The 20,364-nt window shown below is 36.4% G+C and overlaps 1 protein-coding gene across 1 annotated transcript in view; it reads left to right on the top strand.

Annotated features, from left to right (window-relative positions):
* LOC133336623 (uncharacterized) overlaps positions 1-15,486 on the top strand; it is a 37,424-nt gene extending 21,938 nt beyond the window's left edge. The window contains exons 2-7 of the mRNA XM_061544904.1: positions 4,216-4,326; positions 4,413-5,169; positions 5,227-5,556; positions 10,146-10,770; positions 10,947-11,006; positions 15,107-15,486. Coding sequence (XP_061400888.1) covers positions 4,216-4,326; positions 4,413-5,169; positions 5,227-5,556; positions 10,146-10,770; positions 10,947-11,006; positions 15,107-15,486 — 2,263 coding nt within the window. The remainder of the gene's footprint in view (positions 1-4,215; positions 4,327-4,412; positions 5,170-5,226; positions 5,557-10,145; positions 10,771-10,946; positions 11,007-15,106) is intronic.
* The last annotated feature ends 4,878 nt before the right edge of the window (positions 15,487-20,364 follow it).

Genomic DNA, 20,364 nt, shown 5'->3' with positions numbered 1-20,364 from the left:
GAGACATTCATTTGTCATCTCCAAAGTTGCTGTCATTAATGACACACTTTACAACAAACAAAATTGCAAGCTGTAAAATTACAAACTTTCGAAGTACACACATACATTAATATCTCTGTAACAATGTATGTAATAATTCAAAAAGTAAACATTATATGGCGGATCAGAATAATTAGCATGCGAGAACAATAACATCATTACATGAAAATATAAATCAAGAAAATTGAAGCGCAATCCGACTAACGGCCACAAGACGAGATGAAGGGCAAGGAATCTCTATATGCGAGCTGAAGGGCAGGGAGTCTATATAGACGAGCCGAAGGGCAGGGAGTCTATATAGACGAGCTGAAGGCCAGGGAGTCTTTATAGACGAGGTGAAGGCCAGGGAGTCTTTATAGACGAGCTGAAGGCCAGGGAGTCTTTATAGACGAGCTGAAGGGCAGGGAGTCTATATAGACGAGCTGAAGGCCAGGGAGTCTATATAGACGAGCTGAAGGCCAGGGAGTCTATATAGACGAGCTGAAGGCCAGGGAGTCTATATAGACGAGGTAAAGGGCAGGGAGTCTATATAGACGAGGTAAAGGGCAGGGAGTCTATATAGACGAGCTGAAGGCCAGGGAGTCTATATAGACGAGCTGAAGGCCAGGGAGTCTTTATAGACGAGCTGAAGGCCAGGGAGTCTATATAGACGAGCTGAAGGCCAGGGAGTCTATATAGACGAGCTGAAGGCCAGGGAGTCTATATAGACGAGCTGAAGGCCAGGGAGTCTATATAGACGAGCTGAAGGCCAGGGAGTCTATATAGACGAGCTGAAGGCCAGGGAGTCTATATAGACGAGCTGAAGGCCAGGGAGTCTATATAGACGAGCTGAAGGCCAGGGAGTCTATATAGACGAGCTGAAGGCCAGGGAGTCTATATAGACGAGCTGAAGGCCAGGGAGTCTATATAGACGAGCTGAAGGCCAGGGAGTCTATATAGACGAGCTGAAGGCCAGGGAGTCTAAAGAGACGAGCTGAAGGCCAGGGAGTCTATATAGACGAGCTGAAGGCCAGGGAGTCTATATAGACGAGCTGAAGGCCAGGGAGTCTATATAGACGAGCTGAAGGCCAGGGAGTCTATATAGACGAGCTGAAGGCCAGGGAGTCTATATAGACGAGCTGAAGGCCAGGGAGTCTTTATAGACGAGCTGAAGGCCAGGGAGTCTATATAGACGAGCTGAAGGCCAGGGAGTCTATATAGACGAGCTGAAGGCCAGGGAGTCTATATAGACGAGCTGAAGGCCAGGGAGTCTATATAGACGAGCTGAAGGCCAGGGAGTCTATATAAACGAGCTGAAGGCCAGGGAGTCTATATAGACGAGCTGAAGGCCAGGGAGTCTATATAGACGAGCTGAAGGCCAGGGAGTCTATATAGACGAGCTGAAGGCCAGGGAGTCTATATAGACGAGCTGAAGGCCAGGGAGTCTATATAGACGAGCTGAAGGGCAGGGAGTCTATATAGACGAGCTGAAGGGCAGGGAGTCTATATAGACGAGCTGAAGGCCAGGGAGTCTATATAGACGAGCTGAAGGCCAGGGAGTCTATATAGACGAGCTGAAGGCCAGGGAGTCTATATAGACGAGCTGAAGGCCAGGGAGTCTATATAGACGAGCTGAAGGTCAGAATGTCTATATATACGAGATGAAGGGCAGAAAGTCTAAATAGACGAGCTGAAGGCTAGTGAGTCTATATAGACGAGCTGAAGGCCAGGGAGTCTAAATAGACGAGCTTAAGGTCAGGGTATCTCCATAGGCGAGCTGAAGAAAAGAGAATCTAAATAGACGAGCTGAAGGGCAGAGAGTCTTTATAGACGAGCTGAAGGACTGGGAGTCTATATAGACGAGCTGAAGGGCTGGGAGTCTACATGGACGAGCTGAAAGCCAAGGAGTCTATAAAGACGAGCTGAAGGTCAGGGAGTCTATATAGACAAGCTGAAGGCCAGGGAGTCTATATAGAGGAGCTGAAGGCCAGGGTATCTATATAGACAAGCTGAAGGCCAAGGAGTCTATATAGACGAGCTGAAGGCCAGGGTGTCTATATAGACGAGCTGAATGCCAAGGAGTCTATATAGACGAGCTGAAGGCCAAGGAGTCTGGCAAGTTGATGAACTGGGAGTCTCTATAGGCAAGTTGAAGGGCAGAGATTCCACGCCTTAAATTAGACCTAAGCTAATTATTTTTAAGAAATCCTTCCCCTTCTGCGTGAACCATCAGCCGATCCGCTTTTATATGCCTTTGAAGCTGGGGCATCTCTATCCATTCTCACAACATGACCTAGCCAACGTGGTAGCTGCAGCTCAATACATCTAACAACGCCGATGTCCGAGAATACCTGGTGCAGCTCATGGTTCATTCGACGGCGATATTCGCCGTCAACGCAAATCGAATTTTTTCTCTCAAACACTCCAAGAGCTACTTCATCTGCTTGTGTATCAGCGTCTTGTAGAGTGTGAGTTTGGTCTGGCGTGAGGTGGCCGTGCTTATGAGTTGCATACTAAGACCATAGTAGCATCTGTTGGCCAACACTATCCTTCTACGAATTTCAAAACTGGTGTCATTCGTTTTATTTATGGCGGTACCAAGGTATATATAATCTTTAACTACCTCAAAGCTGTAGTTCAGCTTGGTTTTCTCGCCATTTACCGCCAGACCCACTTTGACAGACTCCTTCTCAATTTGTTCAAAGGTGGCTGTTACCGCTCGCAATGTTCGACCCATATATCGATTTAATCGGCGTAGGCGAGTAACTGGTGTTGTTTGGTGTACAGAGTGCCATTTCTGTTCACCTTTGCCTCTCGTATGACCTTTTCCAGCAATATGTAAAAAAGGTCACACGACAAACTCTCACCTTGTCTGAATCCTCATTCGGTATTCAAGGGCTCCGAGAGGTCCTTTTCGACTTTAACTGCTGATCTTGTACCAGTTAAAGTTATCCTACATAGCCTATCTGAATGGATAGGGCTGTCGAATGCGACTTTATAGTCGACGAAAAAGTGGAATCTGTCGATGTGTTTTTCGTGGGTTTTTCCAGGATTTGGCGCAGAGTGAAAATCTGGTCAATGGTGGACTTGCCAGGTCTGAAGACGCATTGGTATGGTTCAATAATGTCATTGACCATTGGCCATTGACAGAACGCTGGATAGCACTTTATATGCGATGGGACTTATTCCTCTATAGTTGGCACATATCGTTTTGTCTCATTTTTTGTGCACGGGACACAGGATCTGACCCCCAGCATTGAATAGTTCGGCTTGTAAACCATCGGCACCTGCTGCTTTATTATTCTTCAGCCGATTGATTGCTATTCTGACCTCATCTTGGCTAGGTGGTATACACTCTATACCGTCATCTATTATTGGTTCTGGGGTATCCTCTTCACCGCCACTATTTGATACCGGAAGCTTTTCAAAATGCTCCTTCCAGATCCTCAACACCCTGTCTGTATCTGTCACCTGGTTTCCTTCTTCATCTCTACAGGAGGATGTGCCTGCATTATAACCTTCGGTCTGGTGTTTAACGCGTTGGTAACATTTTCGGACTTCATTCTGTCTCTTATTCATATCGATTTGCTCACGACCACGTTTTTCTTGTCCTTTCTCTTTTTTCTGAAAACACGTTTCTCCTCTCTCCTTGTCTCCCGATAATTCTCCATCACATTACGTGTTGCTACTGTCTGCAGGGTTGCCCTATACGCTCCGTTTTTCAGATCAGTAGCATTACGACGATCGTACCATGGATTTCTTGATGGTGGCTTTTGGTACCCAAGTGTTGCTTTTGCTGCAGTTTGTAGGGAGAGGGCAATTCTCTGCCATTGTGTTTCTATATTATTATCGGGATAAGAAGTGCTTTCGTCAAGCAGGTGTGTAAGTTAAGCGGAGTATGCTTCTGGTATCTGTTGTGTTTGCAGCTTTTCGACGTTGAGTTTCCGTGTTACATTAGATCGCACCTTTGCTGCTGCATTAACACGGGTGCGAACCTTGGCCGCCACATCGGAGTGGTCCGAATCGATATTCGCCTTGTATTAGTCGTTGAAAAATTAGTTTTAAAAATCCACGTTGAAGAAATATTTATAAAAAAATTATTATTTATTTATTTATTTTTTTCTGAACTGAAAAATATTTCATTAATATTTGATTTTTTTTAATTGAATTGATTTGTTTAATTTTTTTCAATTCCAGGTGGCGAGGCAGTATTTACAAACTAGTATGGCTGGACTTGGTGGCCTTTCTATTTCTCTATTATTTATTAAATATAATATATCGATTCGTCCTAAATGCCGAACAAAAAGTGTAAGTGTGTGTGTGAGATGTAAACATCTGTGATCTCTTAATAATTGCTCTCTTTTCCCATCCCTCTCTCCCTCTCCCATTTGCAGAATGTTCGAAGCGATAGCACAGTATTGCTACAACTACAGTGATCTCATACCCCTGTCCTTTGTATTGGGCTTCTATGTATCAATTGTGATGACCCGATGGTGGAATCAATACACCAGTATACCCTGGCCTGATCCCATTGCGGTGTTTGTTAGCGCAAACATACATGGACAGGATGAACGTGGCCGTATGGTTCGTCGTACCATTATGCGCTATGTTTGCTTGTGTTTGACAATGGTTATGACGAACATATCGCCACGCGTCAAAAAACGTTTTCCCAATTTGTCGAATTTTGTCGAAGCTGGTCTATTGATCGAGAACGAAAAGAACATTATTGAGAGTATGAATAAAGGCTTTCCCCGTCATTCAAAGCATTGGTTACCAATCGTATGGGCCGCCAGTATTGTAACACGGGCCCGCAAAGAAGGTCGCATACGTGATGATTTTGCGGTAAAGACGATAATCGATGAGCTGAATAAATTCCGGGGACAGTGTGGTCTGTTGATATCGTACGATACAATAAGTGTGCCATTGGTCTATACCCAGGTGGTAACATTGGCAGTGTATTCGTTCTTTTTGTGCTCGGTCATGGGCCAGCAGTGGACTGAGAATAAGGTTGTGGCCAATAGTAATTATTTGAATAAGGTTGATTTGTATTTTCCGGTCTTTACCACCCTGCAATTTTTCTTCTATATGGGATGGTTGAAAGTGGCTGAGTCATTGATAAATCCCTTTGGCGAAGATGATGATGATTTTGAGGTAAGTGACCTGACTGCTCTAACTCTAATAAATTACTAACGTGTTTCTCTGTTGCAGGTCAACTGGATGGTTGATCGCAATTTGCAAGTCTCCTATTTAATTGTTGACGAAATGCATCATGAACATCCTGAGCTGTTGAAAGATCAATATTGGGATGAAGTCTTTCCCAATGAGCTACCCTATACCATTGCCTCGGAACGTTTCCGTGAAGAACATCCCGAGCCATCAACGGCCAAAATTGAAGTCTCCAAAACGGCAGCAATGCCCACGGTTATGTCCAGTGTTCGCATTGATGACATGGTTGGTAATCAAAATCAAGAATCAAATCCCGGTTCCCCAACAACTGTGCAGGCAGTTCACTATAAATTTCCAAATCAAGATGAGGAGGTTAGAATCAAATTGGCAATGTCCATTGGAAATTTCAAAATAAAACTGGAATTGACCAACAAATTTTTTATACATAACAGAGACATATTTATGTGCTTTCCCAAAAAACAAACTCAAATTATTTTTGTACCCTCCTTCCACCATATACAAACAAAAAACAAACAAGCCATCTAACTGGTATTTGTACACATATATTTTGTTTAAGTATAACAATCTTTCCTAAAGCTTTCGAAATTTTATAAAAAAAATTAGGAAAATTGGCTGGTGGGTACAAAAATCTCTAATTTTCCCCCCTTTTGTTACTAACACAAAATGGGCTTTAAAAAAATGGGTTTATTTTGGTGAAATTGTTGTATTTTAAAAAAAAATCTCCCCGAAAACTTTGAAACAAAAAACTAACATTTGATTCTAATTATTACCTCTTTACATATGCACCAACAACAAAAATCCGAATGCTTTAATGCTATGCACGCTTTTATATCCTTCCTGCTCTAGCCCCCCACCTCTTTTTTCAGATTCCTTTCACAGACACGCTGTATCTAACCTCACTTGCACCAAAAACAATTCTATACACATCCAAGACACTACTGCACGATTGTAAATTTTCTGTATTTATTTTTTGTATGTAAACCAATTTTCATCATTCGGTTAGACCTTAAAACAAGGTCCAAACGAAACACATTTTAAATGTAACAACTAAAAACATCTTTCATTTAAAAAATGAAAAAATGTATTTAAAAAATGACTTATTTATACTCTCACGGAGATTTTTTACAAAGTTTTTCAGGGACACTTAGAGTTCTTAGTTATGTTTTTGAAAATTATTTTAAAGGACTTTTATAGCCTTCGACGGTAATTTGTTTAGAGAATATATGACGAAATATTTTTTAGGGACTAGTTTCGGCCTCGATAAATACATTTAAGGATATTTTTACAGGACTTTTGACTAGACATTTCAATAAGCTATACATTGACTAATGGAGCTTTAAGCACTACTCAATGACTTGTTTAATGTTTTAAATATTAATTTTTTAAAGGACTTCTTCAGCTAGCCATTAGCTGGCATACAATACCAATATATTTTAATAGAACGAATATTTACGAAATAAATATCGACAGGAATTTTTAACAATATTTTTTAATGCATAATAGAACCTTAGGATGAGTTTTTTTTGGTAATGTATTTAATAATAAATTTCGATGGTGATTTTTATTTTCAATATATTTTTTTGATGATAATATATTTATGGTAATATATTTCAAAAATTACTAGGAGCCTTGGGGAACATTTTTAAGTATATTTATCAAAGATCTTTAATTTAGATATTTTAATAATTAAAATTTTCATGAACTACTGTAGGTGGTGGCATGGATTTTTTTTTTTTTTTTTAGAATAAATTTAAAGCACTACTCAAAGCCTTGGCGAATATTTTTGTGAAAAATTTTGGAGGACTATTTCATTACTTTTTTTGGAATGATTTGGCTGGAATATTCACAAATATATTTCAAAGGACTAATAAAGACTTGGAAGTTGACTTTTTATGAGAATATATATATTAACATTAAGAGAGGGCGAATAATTTTGGTTGGACTATTGACAGGAATTGTTAAGAATATTCTAAGAGCCTTTTTGTTAAAGAATATATTTTTGGAACTACTTTAAAGCCTTGGCAAAGATTTTTGTTAATATTTTTGGAGGACTATATCATTGCCTATTTTTAAAATAACTTGGCTGAAATATTTACAAATATATGTTTAAAGAACTAATAAAGATTTGGAAGTTGATTTTTTTAAGAGAAAATATTATATCCAAAGCTCTTAGAGAGGGCGAATAATTTTTGATGAATTATTGACTAGAATTTTTTAGGAATATCTTTCAGAGCCTTTTTGTGTGGGGGGTGGTTTTAGGAATATATTTTAGGAACTATTAAATGCCATAGTGAACAATTTTTTTCAAGGTCATCTAGAGCCCTGGTCAGTGAATTAAAGAATATTAGAAACCATGATTGGGGTTTTTATTAAGACTATTTTTTGAATTAACAAATAGAACCTTTGACTGGAATTTTTTGGGAATGTACTGGAAGCCCTCCTAAAGTAAATGACGATGATATATTTTTTTTAATATTTTCGAGTTAATATATTTCAAGAACCGTTGGCCAAGATTTAAAAGAATAATATTTTGAACTAAAGCGCATGGGGAAAAATTTTATGAATATTGATTAGTAGGACTGTTCTGGTTTTAGCGGATATTTTTTAGATAGGCTTTGGGGAGGGCTTTTAAGGTTTTTAAGTCATTTTTTTTTTCAAAGAGTGTTTGATTTTCTAAGAATATTTTTTCAAGTGCTATTAGACCCTTGGGAGGTGGATAATACATTTCAAGAACTGCTGTAGCCCTTGTCGATAAAGTTTTAATAATATTTTGGAAGAACTTTTTTATAAAAGCCATGACGATGATTTTTTTAGAAAGGATTTACTATTTTTCTTAAAATATTTTAGAAATAAATAGAGATGCGAACTTTTAAAAATATTTATTTGAAGGATATATTATTAAGGAGTATATTACGATAAATCTCAATTAAAAATGAACATGGTGAAAATTGGTTTATTTTTTTATATTTCGGTTTTGGTTAATATTATTACTTTTTCAGGGCAGAAGAAAGTTTTAAACATTTTGTAACTAACTAAATTCTTTTTATTCATACATTTCATACTACGTTTAAAAGCAATCAAAAATCATATCATAAACCCCATTAAACTAGATAACACTTCATTAATTTATATGCTGGATTTTACTAGTCATAAAAAAATGCCGGAGGAATTTTTGAATTCGGACGTTCCAGTGGTCGAAAATCATTCCTGCCTTTGAAAAGAAGGATTTTTCTTTAACTAGAAAAACAACAACAACTTTATGTCAATTAATGTTCTTCTTTTAAAATCTTTTTAGGATACCAGCAATGGTAGATAGTGCAGAAAAATTCACTTTTACCGTTAGTGGATTAGAAGATGAAAATGACTCAGACTGATCGACCGTCGAACAATTCCGTCCATAAGTTAGCATTTGATCTTCGATCAATAGCTAGATTTCTAGTTAATTAGTTTTTTTAATTGGGTGGAGAAAATGAAACCTCCATAATACGATCGATAGATTTGCGATCGATTATGTCGTTTTGATATATGTTCCTTATGCACAAACCCTTTAGGTACCAACTTGTGATAACCGTTTAAATTCCAGCCACTTCAGTTGGGAAATGAAACTATGACGCTAAAAAACGTAAAGTCTGTCGGGACCTTTACATAGAGGTTAAGCAAAAACTATATTTTTTATCCATCATGAAATAAAAATGTCAAATTACAGAATCTTATTTTCCCATAAGACCATAAAAATGCCGAAAATGGGACGAGGACGTTGTATTAAAGGTTGTAAAAACAATCGCCTTATTTTCTTAGATCACAAAATTCCAAATGATAGCCTTTTCGATTGGAACATAAAGATAGGCCCTTTGAAAAATCTAACCCCAATTGGGATTCATATGCGATAGCATCCTTTAACAAGGGTCTCCATTTTTTATCGGTCGAGACCATTAAAAAATGTTCTGCATGAGTCTTGTTAACCTTTGAGAAAGAAAACTAGAAAATTTCACAAACTTAGGTTGGAAAATGCGACTAGGAAGATAAAATACTTAAAAACGGGCTGGACATTTTAATGGGAAAAAAATATCAGAAAGAAAGAGAAATCTCTGAGAGTCCGATAAATAAATAATTATACCAACATCAATTGTAAAATGCCATAAAAATTCGCAAAACGGGTCAGGACCATCATGGCCAAGTTGTAGTCATTTGGCATATTATGCTATAGGAAGGTAAAAGACTATTGAATATAGCCTAAAAAACCAAATGACGACATGGCTTGGGATATGCGGCAAAAATCCTTCAAAATGTCCATAACGATTATACCAAACGGTGGACCAAACATTCTAGGAGTTTAGAATTTCTTCTAAAGAATAAATGAAAAATTCAATAAGCATTACACCTTATGTTACCTTATTAGGTACTATTTTATTCTCAATTTATATAAATGGATTTGAATCTATAGTATAAAATTCTAAATTACCAGATTTTTTAAAAATATTGGAATTTTAGTAACATTGTAAATTAGTTTCGAAATGTATTTGGATACGCTTTAATGAAATTGTATTGCTTTATTTGATACTAGACATTTATGGACCTGCACCATTCAAACTATTTAATTTCAAGAACTCAATTGACTATTGTTATCAAGATTCATTATAGTCTTCAAGTATTCATTATATTGAAGATTTATTTTATTCAAGTAAATTCTGTAAATATTTTAGAAATTTAGTTACCACTTTCACCCAATATTTTTTTATAATTATTTCATGCCGATCATCTTCACATAATAATTTATACACTAATTTCACATAATTTTATTTTCGCAAAAAAAAACTTTCTTCTGCCTCTATTAAAAAATTAAAACAGAACCTAACAAGTTTTACTTAAAATGCATTATTTCTTAATATTATTAAATCCCCATTTTATCCCTCTCTCTTCCCCTCCTTGCAAAAATTCAGGCTGACGATGCCAGTGGCATACACTTTACCGCTGGTAATGGTAAAACACGCCCCGGTTCCTCACCCAGTTTGGTTAGTCTGAGCGGCACACTGTCACGTGTCAACACTGTCGCATCGGCCCTTAAACGTTTCCTCAGTCGTGATGATAGCCGCCCCGGCTCGATTACACCAAATGATGAAACACAAAAATATAAATTCCCTGGCAGTGCCAGTGCAGCTAGTTTGGCAGCAACAGCTAACACGAAACCTGTGGGCAGCATGCGTATCACAGATCAAGTTATAGAAGAAGTCGATGAACAGACAACAATAACATCACATCGCGGCATCGATCATAATCGTCCAAATGTACGAGATATTTTCTATCAAGGACAACAACCGACATCAAATCCAACAGAACCTATGGATATACCAAGTAATAATAAAATTTATATGCGCACACAATCATCAGGAGATCCACATCTGTTTCCGCCAGGTGGTGTGGAGGCATTATTAAGTACCTCAGCACCGGCTGCAGAGAGTCCCAGTATGGCGAGGACAGTGCCAAGTTCACCGGTAGGTGAGAGTACCAAATCGCTGTTCGATCAAATTAACCGGGATCAACGGGAGAGGGGTAGTCGTGAAACAGGTGAATATAAAATAGATATTAAAAAGATACTAAAAATATTGCCACTATTTTCAATTTTGAAATGTAAAAATTGGTGGCAATGTTTTTTATCATATTTTTTAAATTTCATATAAAAATCATTTTTCATTTTGTTTTCAATAATGACGCTCACCTCACATTTGAAAATTTTCTTAAAGCACAATTATTAGGACGTCATGAAATCACAACGCCCCAGTTCAGGTGGTTTTTATCAACCGGTAACGTTGAGTTTTCTAACAACACTCTCAAGAAAAATTTAACAAAGTTTCGTTGTAATGTATTTTTTAATTAGAAATGTAGATAATGGATATAAAAAACAAAATTTTTTGATGGGACCAAAATAAAAATTGCAATTATCTCCTATGTTCCTATTTTCTATATAAGCCAATTTTGTTTCTTATATCCATTATATTAAATTTTGTTGCGTTCTCTCTATCGTTTTGAAGTCTGAAGTGTATTTGTTATGTTGTTGTTTTTCTGTTATCGTTTTTTGGCATGTTGTTCCATTTGATGTACACTTGGAAAATTCTATAATCTTACAAATTTAGATGTAAAAAACTATTTTTCTAACCTAACCTTACTTTTGTATTGAAATTTTCACTTAGTCCAGCTATCACGTACACCTAAGTACATACAAACATATGTTATTGTAAACCTTACACAAAATTACTGTAAAATATGTTTAATTATTATGTATGCCAAATTTGAAGACTCACCAAAAAGCTACTAATGTACAATTGCTAAAAAAAGCTTCACTTGGCTTGGCTTATAATTATTCACACACACGCAGCCAAAGTGGCACGATTTTCCAATTGTACAATGGATTCCATTGTCGTTTCCGTTGAGAAGGTTTCAATTGAAGTAAACTTTTTACTGGTATTTAATTCAATTGCACCTTAGTGAGTTCACATTGACTTTTCAACAGGAATAATACGTATTGTGGGAATAATACGTATTCTCCTTCACCTTAGAAAAAAAGTTTCTTTAAAATGTCCTTGCAAATTGTAAGTTTTCCTATATCCTTACTGGAAATACCTTTGGATTGTTGTCAGTCCGCTTAATTGGAATAAGCCATTGCTCTCCTATAAGGCTTTTTGCCATTACTACATTGGCTTTGGTACTTTCAATAATCGGAAATATCGGTGAGGCTTGTAGAGTCCTTACATATATCACACATATCTTTCTCTGACGGTTGTGCCTCGGAGGTGGATCAGCCATCACGGTCTAGTCAACAACACATTATGTTAATTGACTGATGTGATCGACGCTCGCCATCTGGACACATTCGATTGCAATTCGGAGTCCATTATTTTGAGTAGTTTGCAAGGATATCCACTGTGTGTCACTAAGGAAGGAGGTCCAGACCGGGACAGCATAGTTCAGGATGAAACGACCGATGGCCTTGTATGTCGTTACCAACGTTTCTTTATCCTTGACCCAGGAGACGCCAGCCAAAGCTATCAGAACTTTATTCCTAGCTTTCGCCTTCTGGTTGACGTAGTTGAAATGCGATGAGAAATGAAAGGGGTTGTCGAGAACCACTTCAAGGATTGTCGAATTATGGCCAATGGAAATTTCAAGTTCTACATTGATTTCTCGCGTTCAGGAAGTGAATAGTGACACAGTAGACTTTGCAGTGGATAATCTAATATTGCATTCCCGGAAGAGGTTAGTTCTGGTGGTAAAATATTTGGAAAATGTTTGCACTCAAGTCAAAAACTGTTTCATGTGCGGATATTTGAATTACTGACCACCGAACTCAATGAAGGCTTGCTGGCCACTAAGGTAATTAGCAAGCCACCGCTTTATATCATACGGAAACGTGGAATTTGTGATGACGGATATCAGCCCGAAATGATCGACCGTCTCGAAGTGGTGACTTTGTGATGACGGATATCATCTGTCACAATGGACCGTTCAGGTAGTCGTCGCTGATTGAGGTAATTCGCAATCTTGGAAGTAATTTCTTGCAAACCGTAGTCGCAGAAACTATGTTATTGGGTAGCAAGATCGAAAAACTGTTTCATCGACGGATATTTGAATTATTGACCACGGAACTCAACGAAGGCTTGCCGACCATTAAGTTAATTAGCAAGCCACCGCTTTATATCACTCGGAAGCGTGGAATTTGTGATGACGGATATCAGTCTGAAATAATTGACCGTGTTGAAGCGCGGAATATGTACTGACGGATATCAGCCCAGAATGATCGACCGTGTCGAACGTCGGGGATAGATCTAAGGCTGCTACAATGGTCCGTTCAGGTGGTCGTCGCTAATTGAGGCCATTTGATTGAATTATCGGGCATTTTTTTATTCTACTTTTATTTAAATTCAAACATAATTCAAATTTCATAGATTCACTTCTCAGATTTCTAAACGTAGTACTTTTCATCTCCAGCTTCAGACGTTTGGTCCGGCCGTTAACCAGACCATGCACTTTTCGGGGGTTGCCAGTAGGAGTGGACCGATATTCCCCATCTTGAACTAAGTTTGGAAGAAATATTAGGATGTGCAAAGTTTGGATGAAATTGGTTGCTCGAGAGTTATTGTGATGGATGGACATTTGTAAATCAAATTGTCTGAAACGGATTTGGTTCAAAGAAATATTTCGATGAGACACAGTTTTGCCGTATCAACGTGTATATACCCGCATTAGCCATAAGGCTGAGAATATAAAAAAGTGTCAATTTTGGTCCGAATTAGTAGATTCAAATATTTTACCAAGACCAGAGAAGGGTTCTATTGGTCCTCTCTTTCTTAATGATCAATATTTATCACATTTGGTCCAAATTTGCTATTATTTTTACCAAGCCTTGATTCTGTAATGTTTGTGTCCGAACTAAAACTAAGCATTAATACTACAATCTGAATTATTATCAATTGATCTGTATTGCCACCTCTCGTTACATAGCTCCTCCGTTCGTCCTCCGATAGTTTAATGTGGGTTGGGACCTCTGTATGTGGGGTATATGAAAACAAGGACTTACATATATTGTAAATTATGAATGGGAATTTCTGTGAAGACATTTTTTACCTACCAATAAAGCCACATCGTTTGGTTGAAATTCGGACTAATAGGACTACCAACTATGTCAAAACAAGTATCTATCCTTAAAATGTTCTGCGAAGAACTATTTCACCCTCCAAAAACACGGAATTCCAAATCACTGCCACTTCGTTTGAAAAAACCAATCATCAAGATACCTAAACTGGGCGGGACCTTTTTATATAGCGATAATTTTTTCTTCGACCAAGAACCTGGAATGACAACAGTCGGTTTAAATGCGGCTACATTAAAAGAGGTTGGGCCTATATATTGAAGTTATGCAATAAAGATTGAAATGTTCTGCAAAGATGTTTTTATCTTCCATGATCTCCAAATGCTAAGTTCGAAGGACAAAAAATTAGGTGTAAAGGTTATATAGGTGCTATATTAAAACGTGGAACGTTATACTCTATTTTGAATTAATAACAATAAATATCTTAAATATTGAACTACCTAATCGACTTACAATTTAATACCACTAATGAATGAATATTTACTTTATGGAGTCTTGGTCGAATATTTCTTGGTAGAGGTAATAAAATTTACAAATACCTACATATATATTGGTACCGAACTTTGACGTGCATTGCAGAAATAATATTTTTAGTATTACAGCATTTATTATCTCAATCACGAATTTGTAACTTCATCCGAAAAATTGTTCATTGTAAGTTTCAGAAAATTTTAAGGAATTTTATTTTTTGAAAAATTACGCCACATGAGCCAAACTATTTCTTTTTCGCCGCAATCAATGAAAACTGTGAGTAAAACCTTCCCATTCGATCAAACTTGTAGTCGTTTTTTGGTATTGGTTCATACAACAGGGTCTATTGAGATGACTGATCATTGGGCTTTCACTTCATAAATTCGTTAGCGCATAAGACTTCATTCGTCACTAGTTATGACATTCTAGATCAGAACTGGGTCCAACATTAACAATGATAAATAGTAAATAGATAGTTTAGCTCAACATAAAAAATAAAATCATACGATTCCTGGGAAAATCTCTTAAAACACAAACTCCCTTTCTGCTAGCTAAACATGAGAAGTATAAATATCAATCTACATTTTAACTGCACACAAAACAACTTATATTAGTTAAACCTTTTTGGAAAATCTCTAGTTGTTGCTCCTATTAAATATAACCATTGTTGTAAGTCGTTCAAATTTCTTTTGTACTAAATCTCCTTTAGCGAACATTTTGAAACCTAATAAATACCCTTAATAACATCATTTTTTTTTTGTCTTCTCCCCTACCACAACACCTCAGTTGAAGATATGGAAATGAAATCCACTGCCGATCTACTCGCTGCCGCCGATGCTGATGGTGAAGCGGATGATTTTGAAAAGCTCAAAGCTGAACGTGAAAAGGAACGGCTGGAAAGACAAAAGCAAAAATTTGCTCGATCAATGAGTACAGCACCGGGTGCTGAGATAGTGCCCGTGGTGGCAGCAGCCATAATACCAGCTGCGACAGCGGCAACAACTGCCAACACAGCCACATCGTCCTCGCAGCCAACAACAAATAATAGTTCAGATGTTACACCGGTAAATACATTGCCACCGGCTAGCTCAATTATGGATTTGCTATCAATATCGGAGCCGGTGACAAATTCAACGACGAAAAATAACGATGACAATAATGAATGACATACGTTTGTTTAAGGAGGAGATGAGGATAGGAGGACAGGGTGTGGATGTGGAGAGAGTGAATGAAAATGGTTGAAAATTGCTGCTTGCATGCCGTGTGATACAAGTGATGTTTTTTTTTTTTTTGTGCTACAATGAAATTGTTTACAAATTAATTAAATTTGCATATGTGACCCTTTTTATAAATAAGGTTGAGATCTATAATTCCGATTTTTTTAAGAATTCAAGATGTATAAAATTTCGTAATCTATAAATCCCATGTTAGGTATAAAATCTGTTTTTTCGGTATTAAAACTGCCTTTCAATATTTCGTATCCCATATCTGACCCATTCACTGGGTCACCTTCCTAGCATTATTTTTATTATTGCTTGCAGTTCCATGTATTGTAAATTATTTCAATTCATAAACTTGATAATGGTTACGTATGTATTAATACGTACTTAATGAAAAAAACATGTACGGGTATGTTAGTGTTATTTTTTGTATATAAACAATTATTTATAAATGCCTAAAATTACAGCTTATAGTCTCGATAACAAAGATATCAAAACATAAAAAGACAGACAGCAAATCAAATTCAAATTTTCATAAAAATTGAAAAAAAAAATAATTAACAAAAACTTAGCTTAAAGCCTCTATAAGAAAAAAAGACAAAATTGATTAATATTTTTTCAAAATATGCTCACTTCAAAAAACAAATATATAGCCTTACTATATAGAAAATATATACTTAGTAATTTTCTTTTATATTCTAAAACACACACACAGAGTCAACGTCTCAACATGAGGATCAAGATGGTCTTTAGGAAACAAAATAGAAATATTATTTTATCTGAATATATAATTTTTTTGTTCTTAAGTATTAATCTATTTGGAAATTACAAATTTCCATTTACATCCGCTGTTCATTTCATTTAAAAAGACAAAAGACCATACGTTGTTGTAGTGATAGATCTTTGAGAATATTTATATTAATATTTTTGTCGTCTTCTTCTTTTTTTCTCACAAATACAATTAATAATGATATTTTTTTACACTAATTAAATTTTAAGACAAATTTAATATTTAAGTTATAATTCAAAATAAAACTTCGAAAACAAAATCCGAAAAAAACAAAATAAAATTTAACAAGAAAAAATTGAAAATTGTGTTTTATTTTCTAGAGAAAAGGGAATTTATTCCAACATCGCAACAACCAGCTTAGTGAGGTCCGCACTGAAACCTCTCAAACTGAACAATGAAATTAAAAGAACTAGTGAGTAGAGAGAGAGGATAACCACTAAATATGGATAATTGCATCCACCATAACAGATAATTGTATACGCGCCATAAGGGATAAATTTATACTCTGGGTGGATAATTTGATCATCCATAGCGGATAAATTTACCCCCCGTCTTTGACTCTCGTGCGTTCCGGGTCTATGGAAAAATGTAAAGATTACTTACATTCCTAAAGTGGGGAAACCAAGCCACTCTGCACCAAAGGACTAAAGACCCATTAGCCTATCATCCTTTCTCCTCAAGACTCTCGAAGGACTGATCGACCTGGAGATTAGGAGTCGTATAGACACCACCTCTCTTTGCAATTCACACACGCATACATAAAGGACAAGTCTGTAGAATCTGCACTGCACGAGGTGGTAAGTTACATTGATAGGAATATGGAAAATTCAATGTTTGCGCTGGCCGTCTTCCTAGATATAGAGGGAGCCTTTAACAACGTTAAAACCACAACAACGTCCCGAAAAACTGCGCAAAAAACCGACGGGCTTGAAAATCTTTTTTATGCTCGGCTTATGAAACAAATGTTCTGTCACAAGCCAGCTATGTAAGTATAGTGGATCATTTTATCCACCACCATTCATCTCCGTAATGTGACGGTCCTTCAAAATACAAAAATCGTTATGATCCATATATGAGGGAAATGAAAAAGTATTGACATATATTGAAAATTGTCCTTTAACCTGTGAAAATTGGCCTGAGGCGGAAACTTTGTATGGATTTATTCCAAATTGTGCCGAGTTATTGAAATTTATCTGTGAGTTCCTCACATTGTCCGGAAAAGTTTTTATTTATATTGATTTGTTAGTTGAGGAATGGAAGGAGTTTAAATATAGAAGGAGTTTGGAACGAATAAACCACTATCTCAACCACCACATAGTATTGATGTCTGAATGTCGTTAAATTTGAAACCGTGTTCTTCTCAATTTTACAAATGTAGATTTTTTCTGATCAGAGACGTACGTTATACTTCTAAAATGAAATATATTATGCACTTACCAATACGATTAACCGGTCAAAAATTTCTTGAATAAAATATTATCATGTATCTGTAGTATTTTCTGGCACATTAAAACTCCAAGTTGTTCACCATTATCTATAAATAAAAATCAATTACATATTTTTTGAATTAATAGAAATTACTCATTGTGCGACTTACTTATGTATTTGATTCTATGATATCGCAAACTGGGATCCCTTCAACATTCAAGATTCGTGTATTATCAAATACCGAAGTAAAACACTCGAAATATTACACAAGGACGAGAACCATTTTTGTAAAATTTGTTTTGAAATTTCCAAAGAATTTTGGACGTTATTCCATATTTTTAATATTTTTTTTTCAGTTCGGAGAAATGATCGAAATTTATGTCCGTACGCACTTCGATGTACATTTTGAAAGTGTTTGTAGTATTTCGAACAAGTGGTAAATTTACAGCCTCCCGGCTTTTTGACATAATTACGTATACATTTCTTGGGCGCTGTTCAATTTAAGAAAAATATTTTCCGGTTCTAATACATTCATCGTTGGATCTCAATTTGATTTAACCTAAAATGTAAATATCTATGAATATTATAAAAATATATATAAATCTGTTACTTACTTGGTCTATGTTCTACGTTGAGGAACAAGCCTAGTTAAGGGTCCGATCTGTAACAGACAATATCTTAACAAAAGAGTTCATACTTCTTTAAACTTTCTCCTTTGGATATATGGCAACTCCGCCTAAGCGACATAATATCTTTTTATAGTACATGTGGATGGTGGATCCTCGTCCAGGGATTTAATAATTTTTCTTATGGACAAATAGCAACTCCTATTTGTGGGTAGTCGGTCTTCGGCCGTATATTTTAGACTTTCTCCTATGGACAGATGGCAACTCGGACTACGCGACAGAATCTCCTTTTAAAGATAATACTTTTTGGGTCGACGGCTTTCTGTTAATTATTTGAGACTTTCTCCTATAGACAATACCAACATTGGATACACGAAACAATTTCGTTTCCACGACAGAGGGGTGTACGATCCCAAACGACCCAAATCTTACTCGACCAACGTCTGCCATCTCAGTCCATTGTGTTAAAGCAATAGGGATGCTACAAGAACAGTACGAAAGAATTTCCGTGTAATTGTAGGGTTCTAGGGCCCATATCATTTCATCCATAACAGATACACGCACTAATAACACCAGAGTTTATCATTTGGCAAATGATTTGTGATGGATGTCTTACACTGTTTTAAAGATAACTCACATCGAGAAGTTCTCCCCGTAGACAGTCAATCCTATGTTATTGACTTTAGGATATTATTTTGAAATTATGTTTTTGAACCTAAAATGTAAATAACTGTGAATAATATACACATTTTTAAAAAATGCACTTTAGGGACACCTCTCAGATCATTTTAAAATGTTTACCTTTGGTTGTCCATCTGGAGGAAATCGGTACTTCCCGATATATGGAATTTCAAAGTTCATAACTGCTTAAAGATATTTATTTTATCTAAATATATTTAAGAATATGACTCCGAAACTTTTGATATTTTTACTGCATATTGTCTCTTTAATACTGATAACAACCTCTTTGGGGAGAACTTCGTACTTTCTGAAATATGGGGTTCCAAATTTCCTGCTCGCGTAGCCCAATTTTCCACCTTCCATAGGACAAAAGTCTTAAATCCCAGATCAAAGGCAGGCTACCCAGAAAACAAATTTCAAATTAAAAAAAATTCTGCTCGCGTAGCCCAATTTTCCATCTGTCCACAGGTGAAAGCTTTAAACCCCTGGGTATCAATTTTAATACCTCATATTTCCGGAAGTCTCCTGTAGTTGATATCAACAACACAATTGTTACAGGAGTATCTACAGTAAAAATTTCAAACGTTAAAGATATTTAACAAAAAGTAGGGGTATTTTGGAAACTTTGAATTCCCATACCTCGGAAAATACAGATTCCCCCTAAAAACTAAAACCTAAATTAGCATCAGAAGTTAAAAATTTCAAAATGATCTGAGAGGTGTCCGTAAAGTGCATTTGTTCCAAAAACTGTTACTTACATAGTTTGTGTTGTCTATCCCCGATATTTGCCCCACATTTTAGAGGAGTCACTTTGCGCCCATAACAGTATAGAAAATAAATACGTTCCACCGAAGATTGATTCAATTTTTCCTACACCGCTGTATTCCAATATGTTATAGCTCAGGCAAACACCATTTCATGAAACCACAATTGTTGGTCTGCTGTTGCTGCCACACAAACTCACTTTTTTAACAATGAATTTATTACCGGAAAAAACCTTGCCCTGATGAACTTGATTGGATATCAGGATCTTTCCAATTACTCTGCCACGGTTTGCTATATTTTTTTCCATTTTAGATTTATTTTATTCACAAATTAATAACAAAAAGAACTGATGAATAATTTAATGCTGTTAACGCGCCAATTTGATGGCGTCTGACTGACAAAAGATGTCTGGCTGTTGCATGCCCCATCAAACTCTCAAAGAGCGAACTTTCAGTTACTCATCATTGTAATAGAGTAAAGTAGTAGTCCTTAATTAACGTATCTGTGTGACCGTTATGCAATGTGTAGAGAATT

Source organism: Musca vetustissima, unplaced genomic scaffold, assembly GCF_032173495.1.
Source record: "Musca vetustissima isolate MV318-11 ecotype Yass unplaced genomic scaffold, APGP_CSIRO_Mvet_v1 utg31357, whole genome shotgun sequence".
In the NCBI taxonomy this organism is placed as follows: domain Eukaryota; kingdom Metazoa; phylum Arthropoda; class Insecta; order Diptera; family Muscidae; genus Musca; species Musca vetustissima.
Note: the sequence above shows the minus strand (reverse complement) of the source record. Positions and strands in the feature narration are given on the sequence as shown.